Here is a 20,736-nt window from a genome sequence, read left to right on the forward strand (position 1 = left end):
ACCTAAAGTCTTATAGCCTGGCAAGCAGCTCCAGGAGAATGACGCCTGGCTGCTCACCAAAAGAACTTATGGACCCCTGAGCTCTTTCCTAGGGAGCAGTAGGGTGAAGACCTCCTAGATAAGGCCCAGCAATGCTGGTTGCCTCCCCTGGCAGGCAGGGTTGGGATGAGCATGGCCTGGTAGTGAGTAGGAGGAGTGCGGTCACAGCACCCCCAGTGGAAACCTACAGAGGGTGGAGAGATAGCAAACGAGTGAGCCCTGGAGGAGCACACGTGATGGGCACAGATGTTGAGTCCCATGCTCAGAGTCTCCAGACACCGCCAGGGGCTGGACAGAGGGGCTGGCTGGGCTGGAGCCCTGAAATCGAAAGACTTAGAGTCTACATGAAGCACTGACATGAGGTGACACCCACCTAAATATCCCATGTGACTTCGCTGGCTAAAAGGAGCACCATATCTAAAATGGGACAATCCAGAAGTCACCCTTACAGGGCATGGTGGGGGCAGGTGGGGGCCAGGAGGGTTTCTGTGTTTACCCAAGTTTGGAGAAATGAGGATATCCAGGAATTGCAGAGGAACCCAAGACAGGACATTCCACTGGCCAGGCACTGCCCCTTTGAGCCCCAGTAGACAGCCCAACCTCAGGCTCCAAACTGAGCTCCCCACACCAGGCCGGCTCCCCACAGCCTTCCCATCTCAGTGGCGTACGGCTGGGGTCCTCGGAGCTGCTCCCTGAGCATCGCTCTTGGTGACTCTTTCTCACACCCTTCTCCCCACCTGTCAGCACAGGCTGCTCCACCTTCAGCACAGAGGCTGCATCTGCCCGCCTGGCCAGCTTGTGAGGCCCTCATCTTTTCCCTGTGTGACTGCCATGGCCTCTCCAGGTTCTTCTAGCCTCACATGCCAACTCACCCTACCCCTCTCCAACCAGCAGCTGGGGTCCTGGTGGGATTTAGAGCCCAAGTCCTCACACTGACCCAGAAGACTCTGCAGGACCCAGCCATTCCTCCTGCCACCCTCCTCTGTACCCCTGGCCACTCCAGCCCAGCCCTTTGGCCTCCTGGCTGTTCCTCTCTGCTCTGCCACGCTCCCACCCCAGGACCTGTTCAGGTCTGTTCCCACTGCTCAGCGCAGCCTTCCCCCAGTCTGCCTGGCTCCCACCCTCACTCCATTCAGGTCTCTGAAGATAACTGGAGAGGTGTAGCTGAGAAGGAAGAGGAGATGGGGAGGTGGCTGAAGAGAGCTGGGGACGGCAGGAAGGCGTGTGGTTTAAGTTGGAAGAGACATGAGCATATCTGAATGGTGACCGGCAGCAACCTGGAGTGGAGGAAGAGGTCGGGCTGGTGGGTAGGGGCGCAGCAAGGCGGGAACCCTCCTCTGTGGCCTCACTGTTCTCTGAGGGGCAGGGAGGGAGGCCAGTCAGCTGCTGAGGGGGCCTGATCCTTCATCCCCCCCCCCAGCAAGCTGGGGCTCTGCCAGGGCCAATTTCAGGAAGATAGGTCTGAAGTGAGCAAGCCAGGGGGCAACAGAGAATGCCTCCGACCCTGTGCCTGGCTGCAGGCACCACACCCACAGCGCTGTCTCCATGCCTCTTGGTCTCCGTGCACCCAAGACAGACCTGTCTAATGTCCCCTCAGAGCCTGGAACTGCAGGGGCAGCCTGGCCCCACTGGCAGGAGGACACTGAGGCTAACTGTCCTGTTGCCTCCAGGGAAGAGGGCCCTGGGCGGAGACCAGCCTCACTGACATCCCCCTGGCCTCAGGCCTGCCCTGCCGAGGCTCAGATGAGGTTTGGCCCAGATCCTTCTCAGGCTGCAGCGTTATCTTTAACGACTGGCACCAAGGCCTCCAGAAGTGGCTTTTACATTATACAGAAAAATATAGGACTCAAACACGAATTTTTCGTAGTGGGAGCTATTTTTAGAGCTTTGCTTACTAATCCAACATCCAGCATCTCCCCGTGTGTAAGCAGCTGCTGGTGAGATGGGCAGGCGGCATGAGGAGTCGGGCAGCAGTCAGGGTGCAGGAGGCTTCTCAGGCCGCCCACCATACCAAGGAAGATGCAGTTTTTCACACTGTCCCTGCCCTCTGGTCCCAAGCACTCTGTACAGCTCTGTCAGGCACTTACCACCCTAATGTTGTCACGACCAGAGCGACAGCAACATTCTGGGCTAGAGTCCAACACTTGAGTTGGAACCCCAACTTCTTTGATCCTTGGTTTCCCACCTGCATAGTGGGGCAAGGCCGCCCTTCATGGCATCACAGTGGAGCCAGTGAGTCAGTGTCCCAGGAAACCCCACCAATGGCTAATGCCATGCCTAATTAGAGGGTAATTATTTCAGGAGAGACCTCCGGTCCTCAGACAGGGCTTGTTCTCATCAGCACATAGCCAGAGGGGAGAAAGAAAGGTCTCCGTGTCCCATGAACCCAGGGCCACACAGCCAAGGCAGCCCTTATCCTGCCAACATGTTTTCAAGGCAGTCTTTCCGGCCCCAGGGAGGGGGTGGCTCCAACCTCCGCAGCCCAGGCCTCCCAAACATAAAGAGCACCGCCAGCCTACAGGAGCCAGGCCACCCTGCACGGCTGCTATGAGGCCCTCTCACTCAAAGAGCTCAGGGACCCAAAGTGGTTTTGGAGATGAGAATGCCAGTTCCAGGAGACAGGCTGGGGATGAGAGACCAGCCCCCAGATCCTGGAATCAGATCTGCCCTGCCCCTCAGAGTTTCAAGGGCTCCCATGGGAAAGGGCCCGAGCGCCTCGGCTACAGATCAGTGGCAGCATGTGCTCAGTGCCAGGAGAGGCCACGGGACACATGGACAGCAGTGCAGGCTGTCTGATGGGAGCTGCATGGCAAACATGGGGGAGAGGGGTCTCCCTCAGCAGGAGGGAAGGAAAAGAGGGATCTGCAGGCGCCATTTCTCCAGACCTCCGCTGTCTATCACATCAAGCCCTTAGGTTTCCTCACAGCACGGGTCAGTATCTGACTCCATCTTTTCTCTTGCTTCTTATTTCTAAGTCTGTCTCTCCCCATGAGGAGGTCAGCTCCGGAAGGGCAGTGTCTGTCTGTTTTCCTCACCAAAGTATCCACAGAGCCTAAACAGGCAGTGGGGCAAGGCCGCCCCTTCACAGCATCACAGTGGAGTCAGTGAGACAGTGAGCCAGGGCACACCGCACGTGCTCAGTCTCAATCTGTTGAATGAATGAATGATGCTGCTGGTGACTAGGGGACCTGCACAGCCCTGGGAAGTAGATGCCAGCACTCCCAACACACAGGTGTTAGGACAGGATGCCCCGTGGCTAGGCTGGAGAGCCACAGAGCAGGGCAGAATGCGTCCCCCGTGCCAAAGCATGGCTGGCTGTCTTCTCCCTCTCCTGCAGCTCCACAGGTGGGAGCACCGAAGCCTGGAGAGGACAGAGACTCAACAGTCATGCAGCTGACGCGCAGCCTGGCCTGGCAGAGCCCCTGACTCTGGACCTGTGTCCACACTCCTCCTTTGCTCTGCAGCTGGGTAGTGGAAACACTAAAGAACTACAGAAACTGAGTTTCTCCACCGTACAGACACATGCTCACTGCACTGAAAATGCCGTCACGTAGGCCTCAAGTCACCAATACCAAAATCAGCTCCACCCCTCGAGGACGCCTAGGCTCAGCTGTCTGTGTGCTGCTTCTGTCCTGTGCCCACCCCACCCTCCCACAGTCCTGGGAGTCCCACCAAGCTGGGCCGGACACTGGCGGGGCCTCAGAAAGGAAGCAGGGGCAGACTGGCTCCACAGGCTGGCAACCTGTACTTTCACTTGGGCCGAGAGCCAGCTGGCAGGGTGGCTGTGAGGCTCTGGATGGGGGACCGATGCAAACACCCTGCAGTCAATCCCAGCCAGGGCGTCTGCCTGGTGAGGCGTCACTACAACAGGCATCACTATCAGTGCCACAGAAGGGCCCCAACCTCCCTGAGGATCTCACCCCACATGTTGGGGACCAGAGCACCAAACCAGGGAAACAGGTCTAAAGCAGGAAAAGTCAGCCCCTAATGCCAATCCTGTAGCCAACACCAGGACAGGCAGCCTTTAAAGAGAGGGGCTAGGCAAAGCCCTTTATTCTCCTGAGCGCCGCCTGGGCCAGGGCCAAAGTGAGGATGCGGCCTATCTCTCAGGGGTCCTCAGCCTCGCCCCTGGGAGAGTTGGTTAGGAGACCTGGAACGCCCCCACCTGCTCCCCATAAGGAGACCTCAGACCACACAGAGCTGTCTGGAAGACAGACTCCGTGTGGGGCGCTCACAAGGTCTCCAACGCAGACTGGCAGCCCCTAGCCCAACTTGGACCACAAAACATGCTCTTTGTGGCCCAAACAGTGTTTCAAAAACTAGAATGAATAACTAACATTTCAGCATCTTAAGATTTCATATGAAAATCTAAGTTTCTGACTTAACTTGGTGACCCAGCCACCCTGGGGTTGTATTCCCACTTCATGACAGTCAGACAAAGCTAGGTGGCAGCCACATCCATCAGACAGCACATGCTCCGCCACCACCACAGTCCCCACCACTCCCTATTGCCCACCCACACCAGAGCTGCCCTTCTCTTCCTGCCTGTTGACGGCATCTGTGTTTGTCTATGATGCTTACGCAGGACCAAAATTCAAGGCCCAACACAAAGAACACAACTAGGACCTACAGCTTGGAATCAGTTGTTCCCAAGAAACCTAATTTAGAACACCAATTCCCGAGAGGCAGGGTTCAAGAATTCCCACAGCTCTGCATGGCTGGTGGGAACACCAAGGCCTTCTGCTCCATTGGGTCCTCTGAGTGTGTGGTTTTTACAAGGCTCAACCAAATTAATATCATCACAGTGACCACAATCCACAATCCCATGGTCATCATAACCACCAAGCCTTAATTCACCAGATGCCCTCGTTCCTAAGTTTCAGAGGGTTAGGATGTAAAGCCATCTGATATCTGGTGTTTATTCCAAAACTGGACTCTAGGAGGATGTCCTGGGGTTCAAACTCAAGCTGTCCCCACCCTCACAGCCCTCTCCGTCCACCTGTGAGAATGCCAACTTGAGTGTGGAAGGATGCCCAATGACTCCAGAAGCGTCCCTAGGGAGTGTAGGGAGAGCTCTGGGTGCAATCGGGATACTAGGTCTCTCTACAGCTCCCCAACTTCCAGGCTGGGAGGCCCCAGGTGAGTGCCCTCCACTCTGGGCTTCTGCTGTCTCATCTTCACAATGGGTGTCACTCCTGCCCCGCTTGCCCAACAGAAGCATGGGAATCGAGGGAAGACATACTTTGCCAACTGGAAATCCCATGTGGAGCTGTTTCTACTCTGTGCCGTCAGCCAGAGAGGAAGAGCTCAACCCCTTCAGCTCCTCAAGTCTTTGCTGGGCTTGTCCAGGTCAGAAGGAGGGACATCAGGAGAAGTGTTCCCCAGCCCAGTGCCAAATTAAGCCCCACGAGATGAGGAAACTAGATACCTCCATCTCTGTGCCTGCGTAGAGAGCTTTATGCTTCCAAAGGCCTCCTTCCTTCCACTCTGCCACAGCTTACCTGGTCTCGGGACAAAGTTTACAAGACTGCTTGTGTTGCCATGACCTCATCTGCATGGCCTCATCCTCTCTCCTTTCTTCCTGTATTTTCTTCATTAACCATTCCTATAGTCTGCCCTCTGCCAGACGCTTGCCCCTGGCTAAGGAGGGTGGTTGTTTTTGGTTCTGAGTGCACAGGGATGACCAGAAACTTCCAAGCCCTGGGCTTGCTCGGAAAGATTTTTCAGAATATACACACACACACAGCCAAAAATCTTTTCGGCTGAGCCAAATTAAATACAGAGGCCTCTAGTTATTTCCATACGCACCAAATGGACTTAAATAAAGCCATTCTCTGTGGCCGACTCCAGCACATGGAGCTGGGGTGGGCCCCAGGGACGCCCCGGGAGAGCCAGGCTGGAGGCACAGGCTGGGGAGGCTGGCTCTGGATAGAGTGTGAGCAGAGAGGAAGAGACAGATGCCCATCGTGCAAGAGGCCTTCCTCATGGCCCGCCCTGCCAGTCACGGCCTGTGGTGTGGCCATCTTGGCCCAGATAATCTTGATCTTTTTAGATGCACAGCAAAACAAAGGAAAGAAGGGCATTTCAATGTACCCCCGCCCCATCACAGGCACAGCCACTATCAACGTCCCCACTAGAGCGGCGCATTTTTACAGTTCATGAACCTATGGTGACACATCAATCACCACCAGGGTCCACAGTCTACATTTGGCTTCACTCTTGGTGTTGTCAACAGCAACCTTTTGAAGAAGGTGCTATATCATCTTCCCATTTTGTGGATGAAGAGACTAAGGCACAGAGAGGTGATGTAACTTACCCAAGGCCACGTGACTCACACAGAAAGTGAGGAGGGATGAGGTCAGCCAAGGCCCTGGGCCACTTGTCCATGGCCTGAGTTGCTTCACACTTCCCTGCCTGTCATGTTCTTCCCTCTGCGCGGCCGGCCTACCACCCTGCCAGCCCATCAAATTCCCCCTGCCCTTGTGGACCTGCTGCAAGTGCTGCCCAGACTGCAGTACAGCAGCTGCCAGGCCCCATGGCAAGTTAGTGATCTGCCCACAGCACCCAGCACAGGGGCACAGAAAGGGTCTTGGGGACGAATGAAGGCTGAGGGTAGGAAACACTATCCCCTTCAACCTCCCTCATCTACAACATTGGCATACAGAGCTCTTCCCTGGCAACTGTCTGGTATCCAGCAGACAGGAGCTGTGTGGCCCTGAACAGATGACTTGGCTTCTCTGTGTCTGGTTCTCAGCCATATAATGGGGGTATTAACTACCACGCAGGGCTGCTGCGAGGGCCATATGGTAACACGCACACAAATCCTCCGCCTGGGGCCCATTACGCAAGAAATGCCGAGCAGCTGCTGCCACTGTCACGATTTAGGACTGTTATCACTTCGCTGCACTGCATGGTCCCACAGGGGCAAGAGGGAGATCAGCAGGCAAGAGACGAAGAGGCCTGAAGGAGCACAGACCATCTGACTCCACACCAGCACCCACGCCTGGGGAGCACAAGGGGTGCCTGGCCAGGATATGGCCATGCCTAGGGTGTGACTTTGGCTTGTTTTGGCTTGTTTTTAACTACGCTGGGTTTGGGGGGCACTCTATGTACCAAGCACTGTGCTAAGAGCTAGGGTAGCAACCACACATTCATCATGAGGACAGTGGCTGAAATGTGTCAGCACTTGCTACATGCCAGGCTCTAAGCCCAGTGCAGCAGCGGGTGATGATGGCCAAGGTGAGTAAAGGTGATGGGAGGGTCCAGGATGACTTTGGCGTTCTGAGTGAAGCCCAAGATGATCAGATGAAGACATGGAAGAGAAGCAGATTTGGGAAGAGGGAGAGAATACATGTCCTTTGGAATGTGCAGATTTACAGGTGCCCATGAGACCCCTAGAGAGGGTTGCTGGATGGGCGGCAGGATGTCAGGGCCTGGGCTGGAGCCAGATCGGACACCCCAGGAAGGAAGAGACTCCGTGAAGTGGAAAAGCAAAGAGGGCTGGGCAGAGGCCCAGGGACCCCCAGTGCTGAATGGCCACCCAGGGGCCCAGCAAGATGAGGGGCTGACATGTCTGGGAGGGTGACAGGGGCCACAGCCTGGCTCCACCACCTGGCAAGGGGAAAGCCAGGGAAACAGGCAGGGCCCTGTGGAACTTGAAGCTGAGAGCCACAGTACCACCCCGGGGACCCCCAATCCGATGGGAGAGGCTGAGAGTCCATTCCACACCCCACCCTCTGGGGGTCCTAGGGAGATAGAAGAGAAGTGAGTTCTCCTACCCTGACCCAGGAAGGCCCTGTCTGACGGAGAAGTCCCAGGCCTAGCCTCTCCCAGCCACTCCCAGGCACAGAGCATCCCAGATGGTCACCAGCCTGGGAAACTGGCCCAAGCTCGGAGTTCCGGAGTTGGGCCAACACAGCTAAGGGCTGTTCAAGGGATACTGTGGTCTGCCCCAGGCGCCTGCTCCAGCGACATGACTTTTCCAAGGCTAGAAATGAGGCCAACCATGAGACAGGTCCTTGATATAAAATCAACAAAATGTCTGGGATTAAACCTAATCTCTTGGGCAATGAAATAAAACTGCACATAGGGATCATTATACCATTCTACTTTTGTATGTTGAAAATTTTACATAACAAAAAGCTAAAAATAACGCTAAGACTCTGCTATCACATCAAGGCCCATTATCTTCTTGGGCCATTTTGCCATTTTTACTAAGCACAAACAAAAAAACTCCAACCCTGCTCATTTAAATGATGGCTCTGAGAACAGTCAATGGCCCAGAAGGAACAGAGAATTCACGTTCCTGCAACCGCACCTCCCCCTCCCCCAGCAGCAGAGGAAAGAGCTGCTTCCCCAAACACTTCCTCTCCACCGCACCCTCAGCCCACAGGAATAGCAGCGCTGCAATGGTAATCACGACAGCTGGAGAGAATAGCAGTGCAGCGGGCAGGGTCACCACAGCAGCTGGCATTTACTGAACACCTACTACGTGCCTGGCGCGACTTCAGCCCCTCTCTCCCATCATCTGGGGTGGACAGTTAACCTGATCCCGTCAGGGAATCTGAGGATGGTTCTTAGCCCAGATGACTTCCTGGGGCTGGTGAACATGTTTTTGAGGTTGGAGGCACTGGGCAGAGCTTCCGAGGGTTCTCCTTCCACTCTGCTGACCGTAGTGCACCACTGTAACCATCCACGGTGGCTGCCCAGGGAGCTCAATGCTGCCACTGGGGTGTGCACAGCTGGGGACCCCAGGTTTTGTCTCTCCTGCTCCTCCCTGGTCCCCCGCCTTTCCCTGCCTCCACCTCAGGCTCCATTCTCACAAGCTGCTCCCCAGCAATGTCAGGGAGGGGAATGAGGGCCCATACATTAACCAACGGACGAAGTCTATGTTCCACAGAGCTTGGAAACGTTATTTTCATTTTCTAGCCTCCGTTTCCTCATCTGTTAAATGAGAATAATGCCAGTGATTTCACAAGGTTCTTGATTCCAATCAGATAGGTATATGTGAAGTTCAAAGGCCATCCAAATGCCAGTACCACTATTTTCATTCTGTAGCCTGTTCCAGCCCCGGTCTCAATCCTGTGCCAACTTCAGACCCACCAAAAACAGTTGAGGCTTTACCCAAACCCAACTGACTCCCCTCCCCCTTCCTGCTGGTGTGCAGGGGCACCTGCTGTGTGCGTGCTACCCACATTGCCTCTCCCTCCATTATCTCCATTTGACAGACAAGGAGGCAGTAGCTTGCAGTGGCGACCACCTTGCCCGGGCCACACATCCAGGAAGGGGCAGAAATGGGATCCACGTTTCTCCAGCTCCAGATGCCACCTCTGCCCACTGCAGCAAGCTGCCTCCCCTCCCAGGCAGACAGATCAGCTGGAGAGAACAGAACAGCAGAACCAGGGACTGGAGGCCACTGCCCCCGATTTGCGCCTTATTAGGTGCCAGAAGCAACTCCAGGTACCACCAGGAAGCCAGAGTTGCCCAAAGCCTCAGAAGCTCAGCACAGGCCACCACCTGAGGGTTCCAGAGGCACCACAGCTCTGTTCCAACTGACACAGGGCTGGGGGCCTCTACCTTGATGTCCCCAGGCCTCAGGGTGTCTCTCACACATGGTGCAGGACATTGGCCCATCCTGTCTAAAGAAATCTTCATCTTAGCCCAACTGCAAGCCACCTTACTTTGCAATCTCCCCAATCCACAGGCAAAGAGATTTTCTTAATACCCTTAACCATCCACTTCTTTGTGTTGCTGTCTGGACAGCATGCTACAAGCACACACTAAAGTCCATGGGCTTTATTCTTATTCACTTCTTATTGAGTCTGCCATCTGTCACACTCATTTCTTACTGCGTCTGCAGTCCTTTAACTTCTTCCCCTCACAACCACTATCTCTTTGTACCCCTCTCTTTTAACCCTGGTCTTGTCTATGGCCAAAAAGATAAACAATCCACTCCCATCTAGGAACATATCTCCCCAAACAAGTAATACAGTCCAGTTCCACACAGTCAAACTTCTTGGCTCTAAAATAGCTGCTAAAGGATGCCATTTATCTGGTGTTGACTATGCACTGCTTAAGCACTTACGTGGATTCATTCATTTTATCCTCACAAAAACTCCATGGCCTCCTCCTATCATCCATATTTTACCAGTGGGGGAAACTGAGGCACAGAAAGGCTAAGGAAGGTGCCCAAGATCACAGGGACAATGAGGAGCAGAGCTGGCGTTAGAGTTACAGGTAGTCTGACTACAGAATCTGCCTCCCTAACCACTGGGATAAACATCCTGCATCTGCAAATGACTATAAGGATCATGAGGCTCATTCTTCTTCTCACATGTGTTCAAACTGAAGCCCAGAAAGGGATGGGATGAGATGGGTGACTGACACCAGGGCTCTAGGAAGGGGCACGACCAACGGCCAATCAGGGCCGGTTCTGGACATCGCTTTCTAAAAGGCTTCCTCTCTCAGGATGGGAGACCTTTGAGCTTAGGGGCAGCCAGAATAAAGACAACAATGACTACAGCTAACATCCACCAGGCCCTTGCTGTGTTACCACGAGACATCGTTTACATGCTTTACATGTATTCATGCATTTCATGATTATACCACCTACCCTCCCAGCCAGAAATAGAAAAGCAAACACCACTGACTTCTGTAAATGGCATCAGGGGAAAAGTATTCATGTTGGCAGACAGACTCTGACCCGGCCTGGGCAGTAGGGGATTTTGGGAGAAACCTTCCAGTTTGTGTGAATGAAGAGGCCTCCTCCCAGGTGCAGACTCGTTCCAAATTTTCCAGATTATTATTATTATTTTTTGAGATGGAGTCTCGCCCTGTTGCCAGGCTGGGGTGCAGTGGCACAATCTCAGCTCACTGCAACCTCTGCCTCCTGGGTTCAAGTGATTCTCCTGCCTTGGCCTCCCAAATAGCTGAGATTACAGGCATCCGCCACCAAGCCCAGCTAATTTTTTCATTTTCAGTAGAGACGAGGTTTCATCATGTTGGCCAGGATGGTCTCGATCTCCTGACCTTGTGATCCACCCGCCTCGGCCTCCCAAAGTGCTGGGTTTACATGTGTAAGCCACTGCACCCGGTCAATTTTCCAGCTTATTAATGATCCCTTTCCCCTCCCGTGGGATCAAGTTCAGTATCCACATGTGTGTGTGTCATCTAATGATGTCAAATGATGGTTTCCTCATCATGCAGAAGCCCGTCATGTTCACATGGGTCCCTCAGTCAGTCAGGAGACAGTCAGTTTTTGTCCTCAGGACCCTGCTCCAAGCAGAGTCTGGGCCTGTGGCTGTGCACAGCACACAAGCATGCTACCCTGAAAAGCCGGCAAGTGCAAAGAACCCTGTCCCAGAGTCCTGCTGGAGAGCCTGGGGATGCAGCTCTTGGGTTCCATGGGGAAAGAGACAAGGTGCCAGGAAAGCATGGGGAGTGGTCATCAACGAGCTTGTGGGCTGGGACATCTGGGAGCATGCTGGGAATCCAGACACCAGGGGATACCAGACACCTGTTCTGGCAGTATAGGGAAGATGCAAAAGGCTCCATTCATGGTGGTGACATATTTTGCCAAAGATTATTTAATACCAGAGGAAGCAGGGCCCGGCCATGAAGTAAATACACAGACCCTGAAGCCAGGCAGGCCGAGTTCAAACCCCAACTCTAGCAACTTTAGCACTAAATGGCAACTGTTGCCATTTCGTTAATAATATTATTAATATTATTATTACTGTGCTTTGAACAAAGAGGAAAAAACAAATGCAGTCACAGCTTCTCACCTTTACAAACAGGGAGGGGACTCTTGCTGTGGTTCTCCATCGGGATCTTAAGTTCAAATCAAACTGCCACTATGTCAGGAAACTGCAAAACGAGGAGATAAAATGGAAAGAATGGGCCTTTCCACCACAGAGCAGCGAAGCTGCAGGCACAGATCCACAAGGCAAAGCAGCTGGGATGCAAGAAGAAGATTTCACAAAAAGCCACACAGGCTCTAGAAATCAGTCTTCAACTTCACAAATCAGCAAAAAAGAAAACTGCGAGGAACCATTTCAATTCAGTGATAATTTCACAAAAGGGAAAAGGTGGTCATAATGATGATGGTGATGACAGCCACCATTTGTTGGGCACCTATCTGTAGGCATCAGTCACCAGGCAAAGCTGCACATCCCCCATACCCCCGGGGTTTCTTTTGGCTCCATTTCATGGATGAGAAAATCAAGACTTAGACAGGAGGCAACATATTTGAGGCCACACAGCCAGGAAGAGGTGGAATCAGGGTTTTGTGTGATCCCCAAGTCCCGTGCTCTGTGCTGTACCATTTCACACTACCAACCTCAGTGTTTCGACATCTAGCCCAGTCCTGGTACAAAGTAGGTGCTCAGTAAATGTCTGTTATGGCGCATAAAGGAATACAGGAAAGTGAAAAGCTGGGTTTCCTCTGGGTCACACATACCTCTCCAGAGAACAACGCATTTCTCCAAGCCCAAGAGAGTATGTGCGCACTTGTTGACAACTGCATTTATCGATGCTTTCATTCGCTGACAGCTGGCTATGTCTACCACCGGGCCAGGCGCTGTGCTAGGCAGGCATCGGGGTTCCAGCCACAGGGCCAGGGCTTGGAGGGGCACTTGCCCAACTCAGGGTACAGCAACGGCAGCCAGGATAGTGGCAGGTCCAGGTGGCACCATGCCATACTTCCACCATAATTGCCATCAACTTTCTGTCTGCAGCAGCTCACGCAGTGGGAGCAGCCAAATTCTCTAAGGCCATGCCAATTAATTCTTCAAGAGCCTTAATGGCGTCTAAACTCATTACAATTTGCTTTTGAGGACCAAAGATAAATCACACTCAACAGCCTTTGAGCATACCTCCCCAACATACACACACACACACACACACACACACACACACACACACACACGCTCTTCCACAGGAGCCCTCTCCCTAGGCCTCCGGCAGTGTTCAAGCTTCAAGCCCATCTGGGTTGTGCATCACCTTGCCCCTGTGCTTACTGGCGGATATTCCACGTCATCATAATTCAAAGGAAATTTACAAAACAGGAAGAAAGAAAATCCAGTGGGTCATGGGCGCTTGGAAAGAACAGAGTGCTGACTTGGACAAACACGGCATCTGACTGGAGTCCCTAGGCTGCAGTGCAGTGGCCTTCAGAAATCCACATTCTCAGAGCAATCCATGAAGCAGTGTTATCATTCCCTTTCACAGAAGGGAAAACAGGCTTGGAGGGATGTGGTAACTTGCATACACTCACGAAACTGAGCTGGAATTTGAAACAAAATCTGTTTGCCTCCTCAAGCCCTTCTTTCCCGATGTCTCAAGCTGCCCAGGATTCCAGATTCTCCTGGCAAACCAAGATTCCACAGTCTGCAGAGTCCAGACAGATAAAACCATATGCACATACAAGCACACACATACACCAAGCTCCTGCAGCCCTGGTGCCCTGTCCAATCCTGTCGAGAAACATCTATTTGCCCAGGTGTCACACTGTTTGACTATGTAGCTGTCAGTCTTGTCCATGTTTTTGAACTGAAGCTGTGTAAATATTAATGCAAGCGGTTCATAGTCCGACTTCCTTAAATGAAGGCCTGAAAATCCTGGCAGGGCTCGGCAGGGCCTCCAGAGGTCTCCATCACAACATTGGGGTTCTCCTGTAGGCTCCCCATGTGATATTCTGGCCCAATCACTGTGTCCTCTTAGTGTGTATATGCTTTTAAAAAACAAGGGTAAGCAGAGTCCTGTCTTGCCACAAGGCTCAAATAGCAAAGCATCGAAGTGCCACACATGCTCTTGGAAAGAAGCCTGTATTTGTAGGGTGGTGCACGGTGGCATGGCTGGACCCAGGAACAGTTACCTTGGGCCTGTTACAGACTGGGGGGGGGGGGTCCCCTGAGGTTTCTGGACCGTGATGCATCCCAACTGGGTTTAGAGAAGGGGAGATGGCCAGCTGGAAGGACTCTGGCCCATGGGAGGTTCCTCAGCCCAAGGAGCATCCAGCTTTGCCTCCACAGGCCAGGGACTGGGCTGATTTCCTCTAGCCCTCCGCCAAGCTTCCCACAGAACCACACACCAGATGCTTCACAGCAAATGGGACCCACCTGCTCTGAGGCTGATGGGCGAACTGTGGGCTATAACTGAGTGAGGCTTCTCAACCTCTAAGACCTCTGGCTCATGTTCTGAGACTAGGGGAGCAGCTGTTCATCACCAGCCCAGACCACAGAAGGATCCAAGCAGTCTTCCCTGCAGCTGGAAGACTGAGATAAGATACCCAGAGGGACTTTTAATGAGAAGGGACGTGGGACCGAGAAGTATGCAAAAGAGGTGGCCTGGACATGCCAACTGGAATGGTGATACTGAAAAGGTCCTAATGGAGGGACAGAAAAACCCAACAGTTCCTTTCAGCTCAGAGGGAGGAGGGAGGTGCAGCCAGAAGAGCACGCTAATGGTTTCTTATGGTTACCACGTTCCCCAACTAGACTGCTGGTTTCATCAGGACAAAGACTCTGAGTTTGTTCACTGCTATGTCGCTGGTGCCTAGGGCAGGGACTGGTACACAGCAGGCACTTAATAAACCACGGAGTCTTAGTAATGACGAGACTGAACGCTCAGCCTCAATTTGCTCTCCCACAGTATGAGGATGCTGGTACCACAAGAATAAGGAGCAATTGCAATACTGGGTGGGACAGCTGATGGACTCTGACGGCTGAGGGTGTGTGGGGGATATGAGTAACACGACCCCCATGCCCAGACTGCTGCCGCTGATTCCAGACAGATGGTCCTGCAGCTGCAGCGTGCCTGGCCTCCACCCCAGATGCAAGGAGCAATGGGTCCTTGGGAAGCCGCCCCAACCCCACTTGGAGCCTCAGGTCCAGAAATCCAGGCCCCTGGGGTGAGAAGGAGGCAGAGGGGGACATATGCACGTTCTCAGTGCAACTGCTAGACATGCGCTGCACAATTTTTGAACTGAAAGATCAAACAGCTCCAGGTGAGCTTCCTCCAGAGGGGGCCTGACATAAGGCAAGTCAGCTTGTCAACAAATCCTCTTAGCCCCACCCCCCTGCTCCTCAGAGGGGCCTGCAGATAGCTCAGGGGGCAGCTGTGCTGGTCATTGGAGAAAGGAAATCAATATTCCCAGCACATATACACACACTCTCTTTCTCCCTTTCTCTCCATAAACATGGGCCCTTAGACGCTCAGACAGCCGCCCACAGGCCCGGAAGCTGAAAAGGGTTGGCCCCTCTGACACACCAGACTCCATCACTGACCACACCAGGCACACACTCATCACCACACATAAACAAAGCCCCTCACATCCGCACCCTGACACAAACAGCAGCCACACTCCTAAGTGCACTCCCAAGAGGCCCTGCCAGGCACACAGTACCCGACCAAAGCTGTTGGCACACCTGGGACGCCTGTTTGTTCAGGTCGTCCACCCTCTTACACACTCAGAGTCTCGTAGACAGGACAGACACATCAGGCCCAATGTCTGGAATAGACAGGCCTGCAAGAGGCCTCCCTGGCAGCCCCTGACCTGCCTGCAGTTGGAAACAGGCACAGACCCGCTGGGCACCCTCCCACCAACTCTCCTCCACTCTCCCTCCTGCCCCTCACCTCATACCCACTCCGAGTCCCACTGTTTCCTTCTCACTCCCACAAACTCAAACTCACCCCCACACCAAATTGCACCTCAACAGGCCCTCGGTCGCAAACACACTTTCATCCGGAGACCCTCCCAGGGGACACACAGCGCTCCTATCCCAAGGGCGCGTCTCTCTCTCCCACGCACAAACTCTGGTCCTGCTTGCTCGTCTCCCACCCAAACGCACAGTCTTGCGGACGCAACCCGCCCCGCAGGCAGCTTTCTCTCGCACGCGGGGCGCCCAGTCCCGACAGTCACCCGCACTCCGCACACGAGTCTCCGCAGCCTCCGCCAGCCCCCCGCTCAGCTCCCGGGAAGTCCGCTCGCCCCGCGCCGCGCCCTCACCCGCTGTCAAGCTCCAGCTCCAACAGGGACTGGGTCCTCTCCGAGTTGCAGTGTAGGCACCACATGGCGGCCGTAGCGGGAGCGGGCCGGGCCGGGACCCAGGACCCAGGCCCAGCCGAGGCAGCCGAGTCCCGCCAGCGGCCGCCAGATGCCGGGGCTGACACCCGGCCACCCGGAGACACGAACACCCGCCACGCGACCACGTCGGGTCTCCTGGCCCAGTGGCCGCCGGCTGCCGCGGCCCCGGCCCCGGCCCCGGCCCCGAGTCCGTGCCCCAGGCCAGCCGAGCCCGCCCCTCCACCGCCGCCCGCTAGGCGCAGCGCGACGCCCGGCCGGAGGAATGTGGTCCTAGAGGGGGCGAGGCCGTAAGGGGGCGGGGCCGGACGGCGGGCTGGGGGCGGGGCTGCGCGGGGGCGGGGCTGCGCGGGGGCGGGGCTGCGCGGGGGCGGGGCTGCGCGCGGGGGCGGGGCTGCGCGCGGGGGCGGGGCTGCGCGGAGCGTGTAGGGAAGGGAGCGCAGGAGGGATGGCCACGCGGAGCCGCGGAAGCAGCACAGGGGGCGAGGGGAATCGGGGGCGGGGCTACGCGCAGGGGCCGGGCCGAGCCGAGGCGCCGAATGGCGAGCGCAAGGGCGGAGTCCCACACACTGCATCCAGGTCCCAGCGCGCGAGGCCTCTGTTCTAGTAGGAGGGCTCTACTATCCTCCAACACTGGCGCCTCCCGGGAGCCAGGTCTCCCTCCCCAGCGTGTAACCACAACAAATACAAAGCGCCAACCCCCGCAACCAGAGCCTACTCCGCTGATGGCACCAACCTCTGCCTATCCTGATTTCGCCTTCAGTTTATAAAACCTGGCCTTTGCCCGCCTGTACAGAACCGTGTGGTTCTGGGACTCATGCGCCCCAGAGAAGGGAATGGGCCCTATCCGAGGTTTGTGCCACCCTTTTGGTAGCTTTTTGGGGAGGATCTAATAGAAAGTTGCTTCTTCCTCCTTAAGCCCCCTCGCCCCCACCTTCCTTTTCTCAACCCAGAAACACCCTTCGAGCACCTATGGCAAGCTTAAAGTAATAGAAATTAGCACTTTATTGCTCTTTGGTGATAGCTGGCCTTCAGGCAACATTGTGAAGTAGGTAGAGTTACCCCTGGCCCCATTTTGCCAATGAGTAAACTGAGGCTCAGCTTAACTGGGCCAACTCAGAGAGGGTTTCTCTTACCCTTTCCTCCTCTCCCAGGCTCTTCCTGCTATGAGCGCTCATGGCGTGCAGTCCTCCATTTGTATGTTTACTTGCTTACTATCTGTTGTTGGGCTCCATGAAGGCAGGTACAGTGCCCAGCACCTACACTTGTGGAATGTCTAGATGTGGTTGGGAGACAGGAAGCAGATATGGAACAATCAAAACCCTACCTATCCTGGGCCACCCACCTACAAGTCCATCTCCTGGAGGGCTGGACAGCTGGCAGGTCTTCAGGAGTCAGGAAGCTGCCAGAAGCCATCAATGCAGGGGCATTGTCTTGTGCTCTTCTGAATCTCTGATTTGGAGGAGGACAATGAAGGAAGGGGGCTGAGTTGGCCCAGCTTGCAGCAGGGGAGGGCAGCCCCTAAAGCCATTTTAGAGCACCTGGGTTCCCAGGCAAGAGGCTGAGCAGGAGCCCAGTGACCCTTCACTGCCCATCTCCACATTCCTCTCCTCAGCTTCCCATGTTTTCTTTGCTCTATTAAAAATAAATAAAGACACAGAATGGGGGGAAACATGTGCAAACCACGTATCTAATAAGGGTCTAGTGTCCACAGTGTATAAAGAACTCTTATAATTCAACAATAATAAGGCAAATAACCCAATTTAAAAACAGGCAAGGTATCTAAGTAGATATTTCTCCAAAGACAATCTACAAGTGGCCAATAAGCACATGAAAAGATGCTCTCAACCTCACTAATCTTTAGGGAACCGAATCAAGACCACAACACCACCTTGCACTCACAAGGAAGGCTATAATCAAAAAGATGGACAAAAGCTACACATAGAGGGTTCTGGAAGGAGAAGAACACTGGGCCGCACTGCTTAAAGACCACAGCCACATCTGGTTGGGGTGAGGGTAGGGAGCTGGGAGAGGATAGGGTAGAAATGACCCAGTTGAGGTCAGAGGCAGCAGAAAACTCCCAACCCAGTCTGAAGTGCTCTCTAAAAATAGGCTGCAATAAATGGAGCCAAAAGAATTCCCCCAGCCCAGCTGCTGGAGTGCTCTGGACATGGGCTTTGACAGCCTCACCATCCGGATTGTCCAAGAATTCCAGGCACTTCTCCAGGCCCAGGGCCCTGCCGCCCAGCAGGATGGTCTTGGCGACGTCGTCTCGGCTGGATTTAGAAGAAGGGGGTTGAATTTCCCTGTTGGCATTTGGAATACCAGATGATGGACTCTCTGGAAACCAAATGCATCTTGACTCATGTTTTATCTTCCTGCAAAGTGTGCCTCTTGCTCCTGCTCCACTAACTGCCTTGCAGATTAATAATTTAGGGAATTGTGAGCAGAAGCAAGAAAAGTTTCAGCCTAGAGAGGCAGAGAAGGCCAATTTTTCTGCAGAAATGACCAGACTGGTCAGAATCCTTGCATGTACCATTTGGGCAAACTGCTGAGCCTTCTGAGTCTCCGTTTCTGCAACTGTAAAGAGTGGCTCAGCAGCCACTTCTACCCCAGTTAATTCATCTTGCTGTTTAATTTAATATAGCAAGCATTAATTAGTACTTACTCTGAGGCCTCAGTGGGGAAACACTGCTGTGACAAATATTCCCCAGTATGGTGTCATGACAGTGGAGGAAAGAGCCTGTCATTCTGCCCCAGGAGAGGCTCTAATGATGAGGGGACATTTTGGGTTGGACCTTGAGGGATAAGCAGGACCCCATGTTTGGGGTCACAGGATGCAAAAAAGTCATGGAAACGTTTAGTTCAACTGTGTCATCCCAGGTTTTAGTCCTGAGCTGCTTGCCTTGGCCCATTTCACATGCTACAACCCGACTTTATCCCTATCCCCTCAGTTTCTGATGGCCTCCTGGCTGTCCACAGCCTCCCTGCTTTCCTTCAGCCGGATGTGTAGCACTCTCCTGAAGCCCAGCCTTTGCAGCCCCTCTCTCCAAGCTGTCAAGATGAAGTCCAGCCTCTCTGCACAGCCAGCCTCGTGGCCTGTGTGGCCTGGTTCATCTCTCCAGCCCTTACCTCTCCTGCTGCCTGCTCTACGCCTACCACACCTCCGCAATACTAAGCTTCTTTTAGTTCCCCACACTCCCCACTGTGCCTGACTCACAGTTAGGACCTTGGTTTTCAGCTTCTGATGTCACTGCTCCCAGAAAGATACCCATGACCAGCCCCCAGTCCAAGTCCAAAACTCCTCTTCCATGTCATCAGGTTACTCCACACCTGCTTGCTTATACCAGTGAGCTGTATTCCAACTGCCAGGGTTGGTTCCATGTCCTTCCCTGCAGCAGTCCCCGTGCCAGCAATGGAGCCTGGTGCACAGAAGGTCTTCAGCCAAATACGCCAAAGGTCGGTAAACTATGGTCTGAGAGCCAAGTCCAGCCTGCTGCCTGTTTTTTTTTTTTTTTTTTAAAGGTTTACTGGAAGAGAACCACACTCATCCACTTGTGTATTGTCAGTGGTTTCTTCCATGCTATGATGATGAAGTTAAGCAGTTAAAACAGAGACGTACAACCTGCAAAACCTACAATATTAATGGTCCATGCGGCCCTTCTCTGAAATAAGTGAAGCTCTCCTAAGGGAGTCCCACATTGGCTCCAGCTACCCTGGCAAACCCCCTGACTGTTCAGCCAGACACCCCTGTGCGTGAGTAGAATCCAAACGTCATGTGGGAAGACAGTGACTGAAAGGATAGGGCTGAACCATATGATCCTGAGATGAGATGGCCACAAGATGGGACAATACACTGCTGGGAATGAATCCTACAGCGCCCTCTGCCTGCGTGCACGTAGACGCGTGCCCAAGGATATTCTTTGAAATAGAACTCCAGGGAGGAAACATGTAATGCCTCTCAATGCGGACTGGTGAAGTAAATTGTATTATACCCATCAATGGAGTGTCATGTTAAAAAAGATGGCAGCAGCATCCTACGTACTTATAGGAAAAGATCTGAGACACACATTGTGATAGAAAGTCAAAAAAAATGAAAAGCGTATTTATAACAGATTCTACAGAACACTAGTGTACTTATTATATAAGATTGTATAATCATAGACTATTTCTTAAAAGAGACTCAAGAAACAGGTACCAGTGCTTGCCTCTGGGAAGGGAAACTCAGAGGTTCCAGAAATTCCTGGAGAAGGCCTCTGCTTGCTAGGCTTCAGATCTAGGTGGGACAGGGGTGGGGAGGAAAATGGAGAACTTTTCACAGTATGAACACTTAGATGAGTTTTCAAAATTTTAGGCTGGGCACGGTGGCTCATGTCTGTAATCCCAGCACTTTGGGAGGCTGAGGCTGGTGGATCACCTGAGGTCAGGAGTTCAAAACCAGCCTGACCAACATGGTGAAACCCTGTCTCTACAAAAATATGAAAATTAGCTAGGCATAATGGTGGGTGCCTATAATCCCAGCTACTTGAGAGGCTGAGGCAGGAGAATTGCTCTGGGAGGTAGACGTTGTGTTAAGCCGAGATCGCCATTGTACTCCAGCCTAGCAGATAGCAAGA

General features: G+C 53.6%; 1 protein-coding gene across 11 annotated transcripts in view; it reads right to left on the bottom strand.

Annotated features, from left to right (window-relative positions):
• Positions 1 to 20,736, bottom strand: part of IQSEC1 (IQ motif and Sec7 domain ArfGEF 1) — a 372,639-nt gene that overhangs the window by 52,741 nt on the left and 299,162 nt on the right. For 3 of the 11 annotated variants that reach the window (XM_032262299.1, XM_032262297.1, XM_032262302.1), the window contains exon 1: positions 16,046 to 16,363. The exons of 7 other annotated variants lie outside the window; for them this stretch is intronic. In XM_032262299.1, coding sequence (XP_032118190.1) covers positions 16,046 to 16,110 — 65 coding nt within the window. In that variant the 5' untranslated portion in view covers positions 16,111 to 16,363. Of the gene's footprint in view, positions 1 to 16,045; positions 16,391 to 20,736 lie in introns of those variants that run through there. One more of the 11 variants, XM_032262300.1, reaches the window with a different exon arrangement.

The sequence above is a fragment of the Sapajus apella genome, unplaced genomic scaffold (genome assembly GCF_009761245.1).
Source record: "Sapajus apella isolate SASKATOON/1434 unplaced genomic scaffold, GSC_monkey_1.0 scaffold128, whole genome shotgun sequence".
NCBI lineage: Eukaryota > Metazoa > Chordata > Mammalia > Primates > Cebidae > Sapajus > Sapajus apella.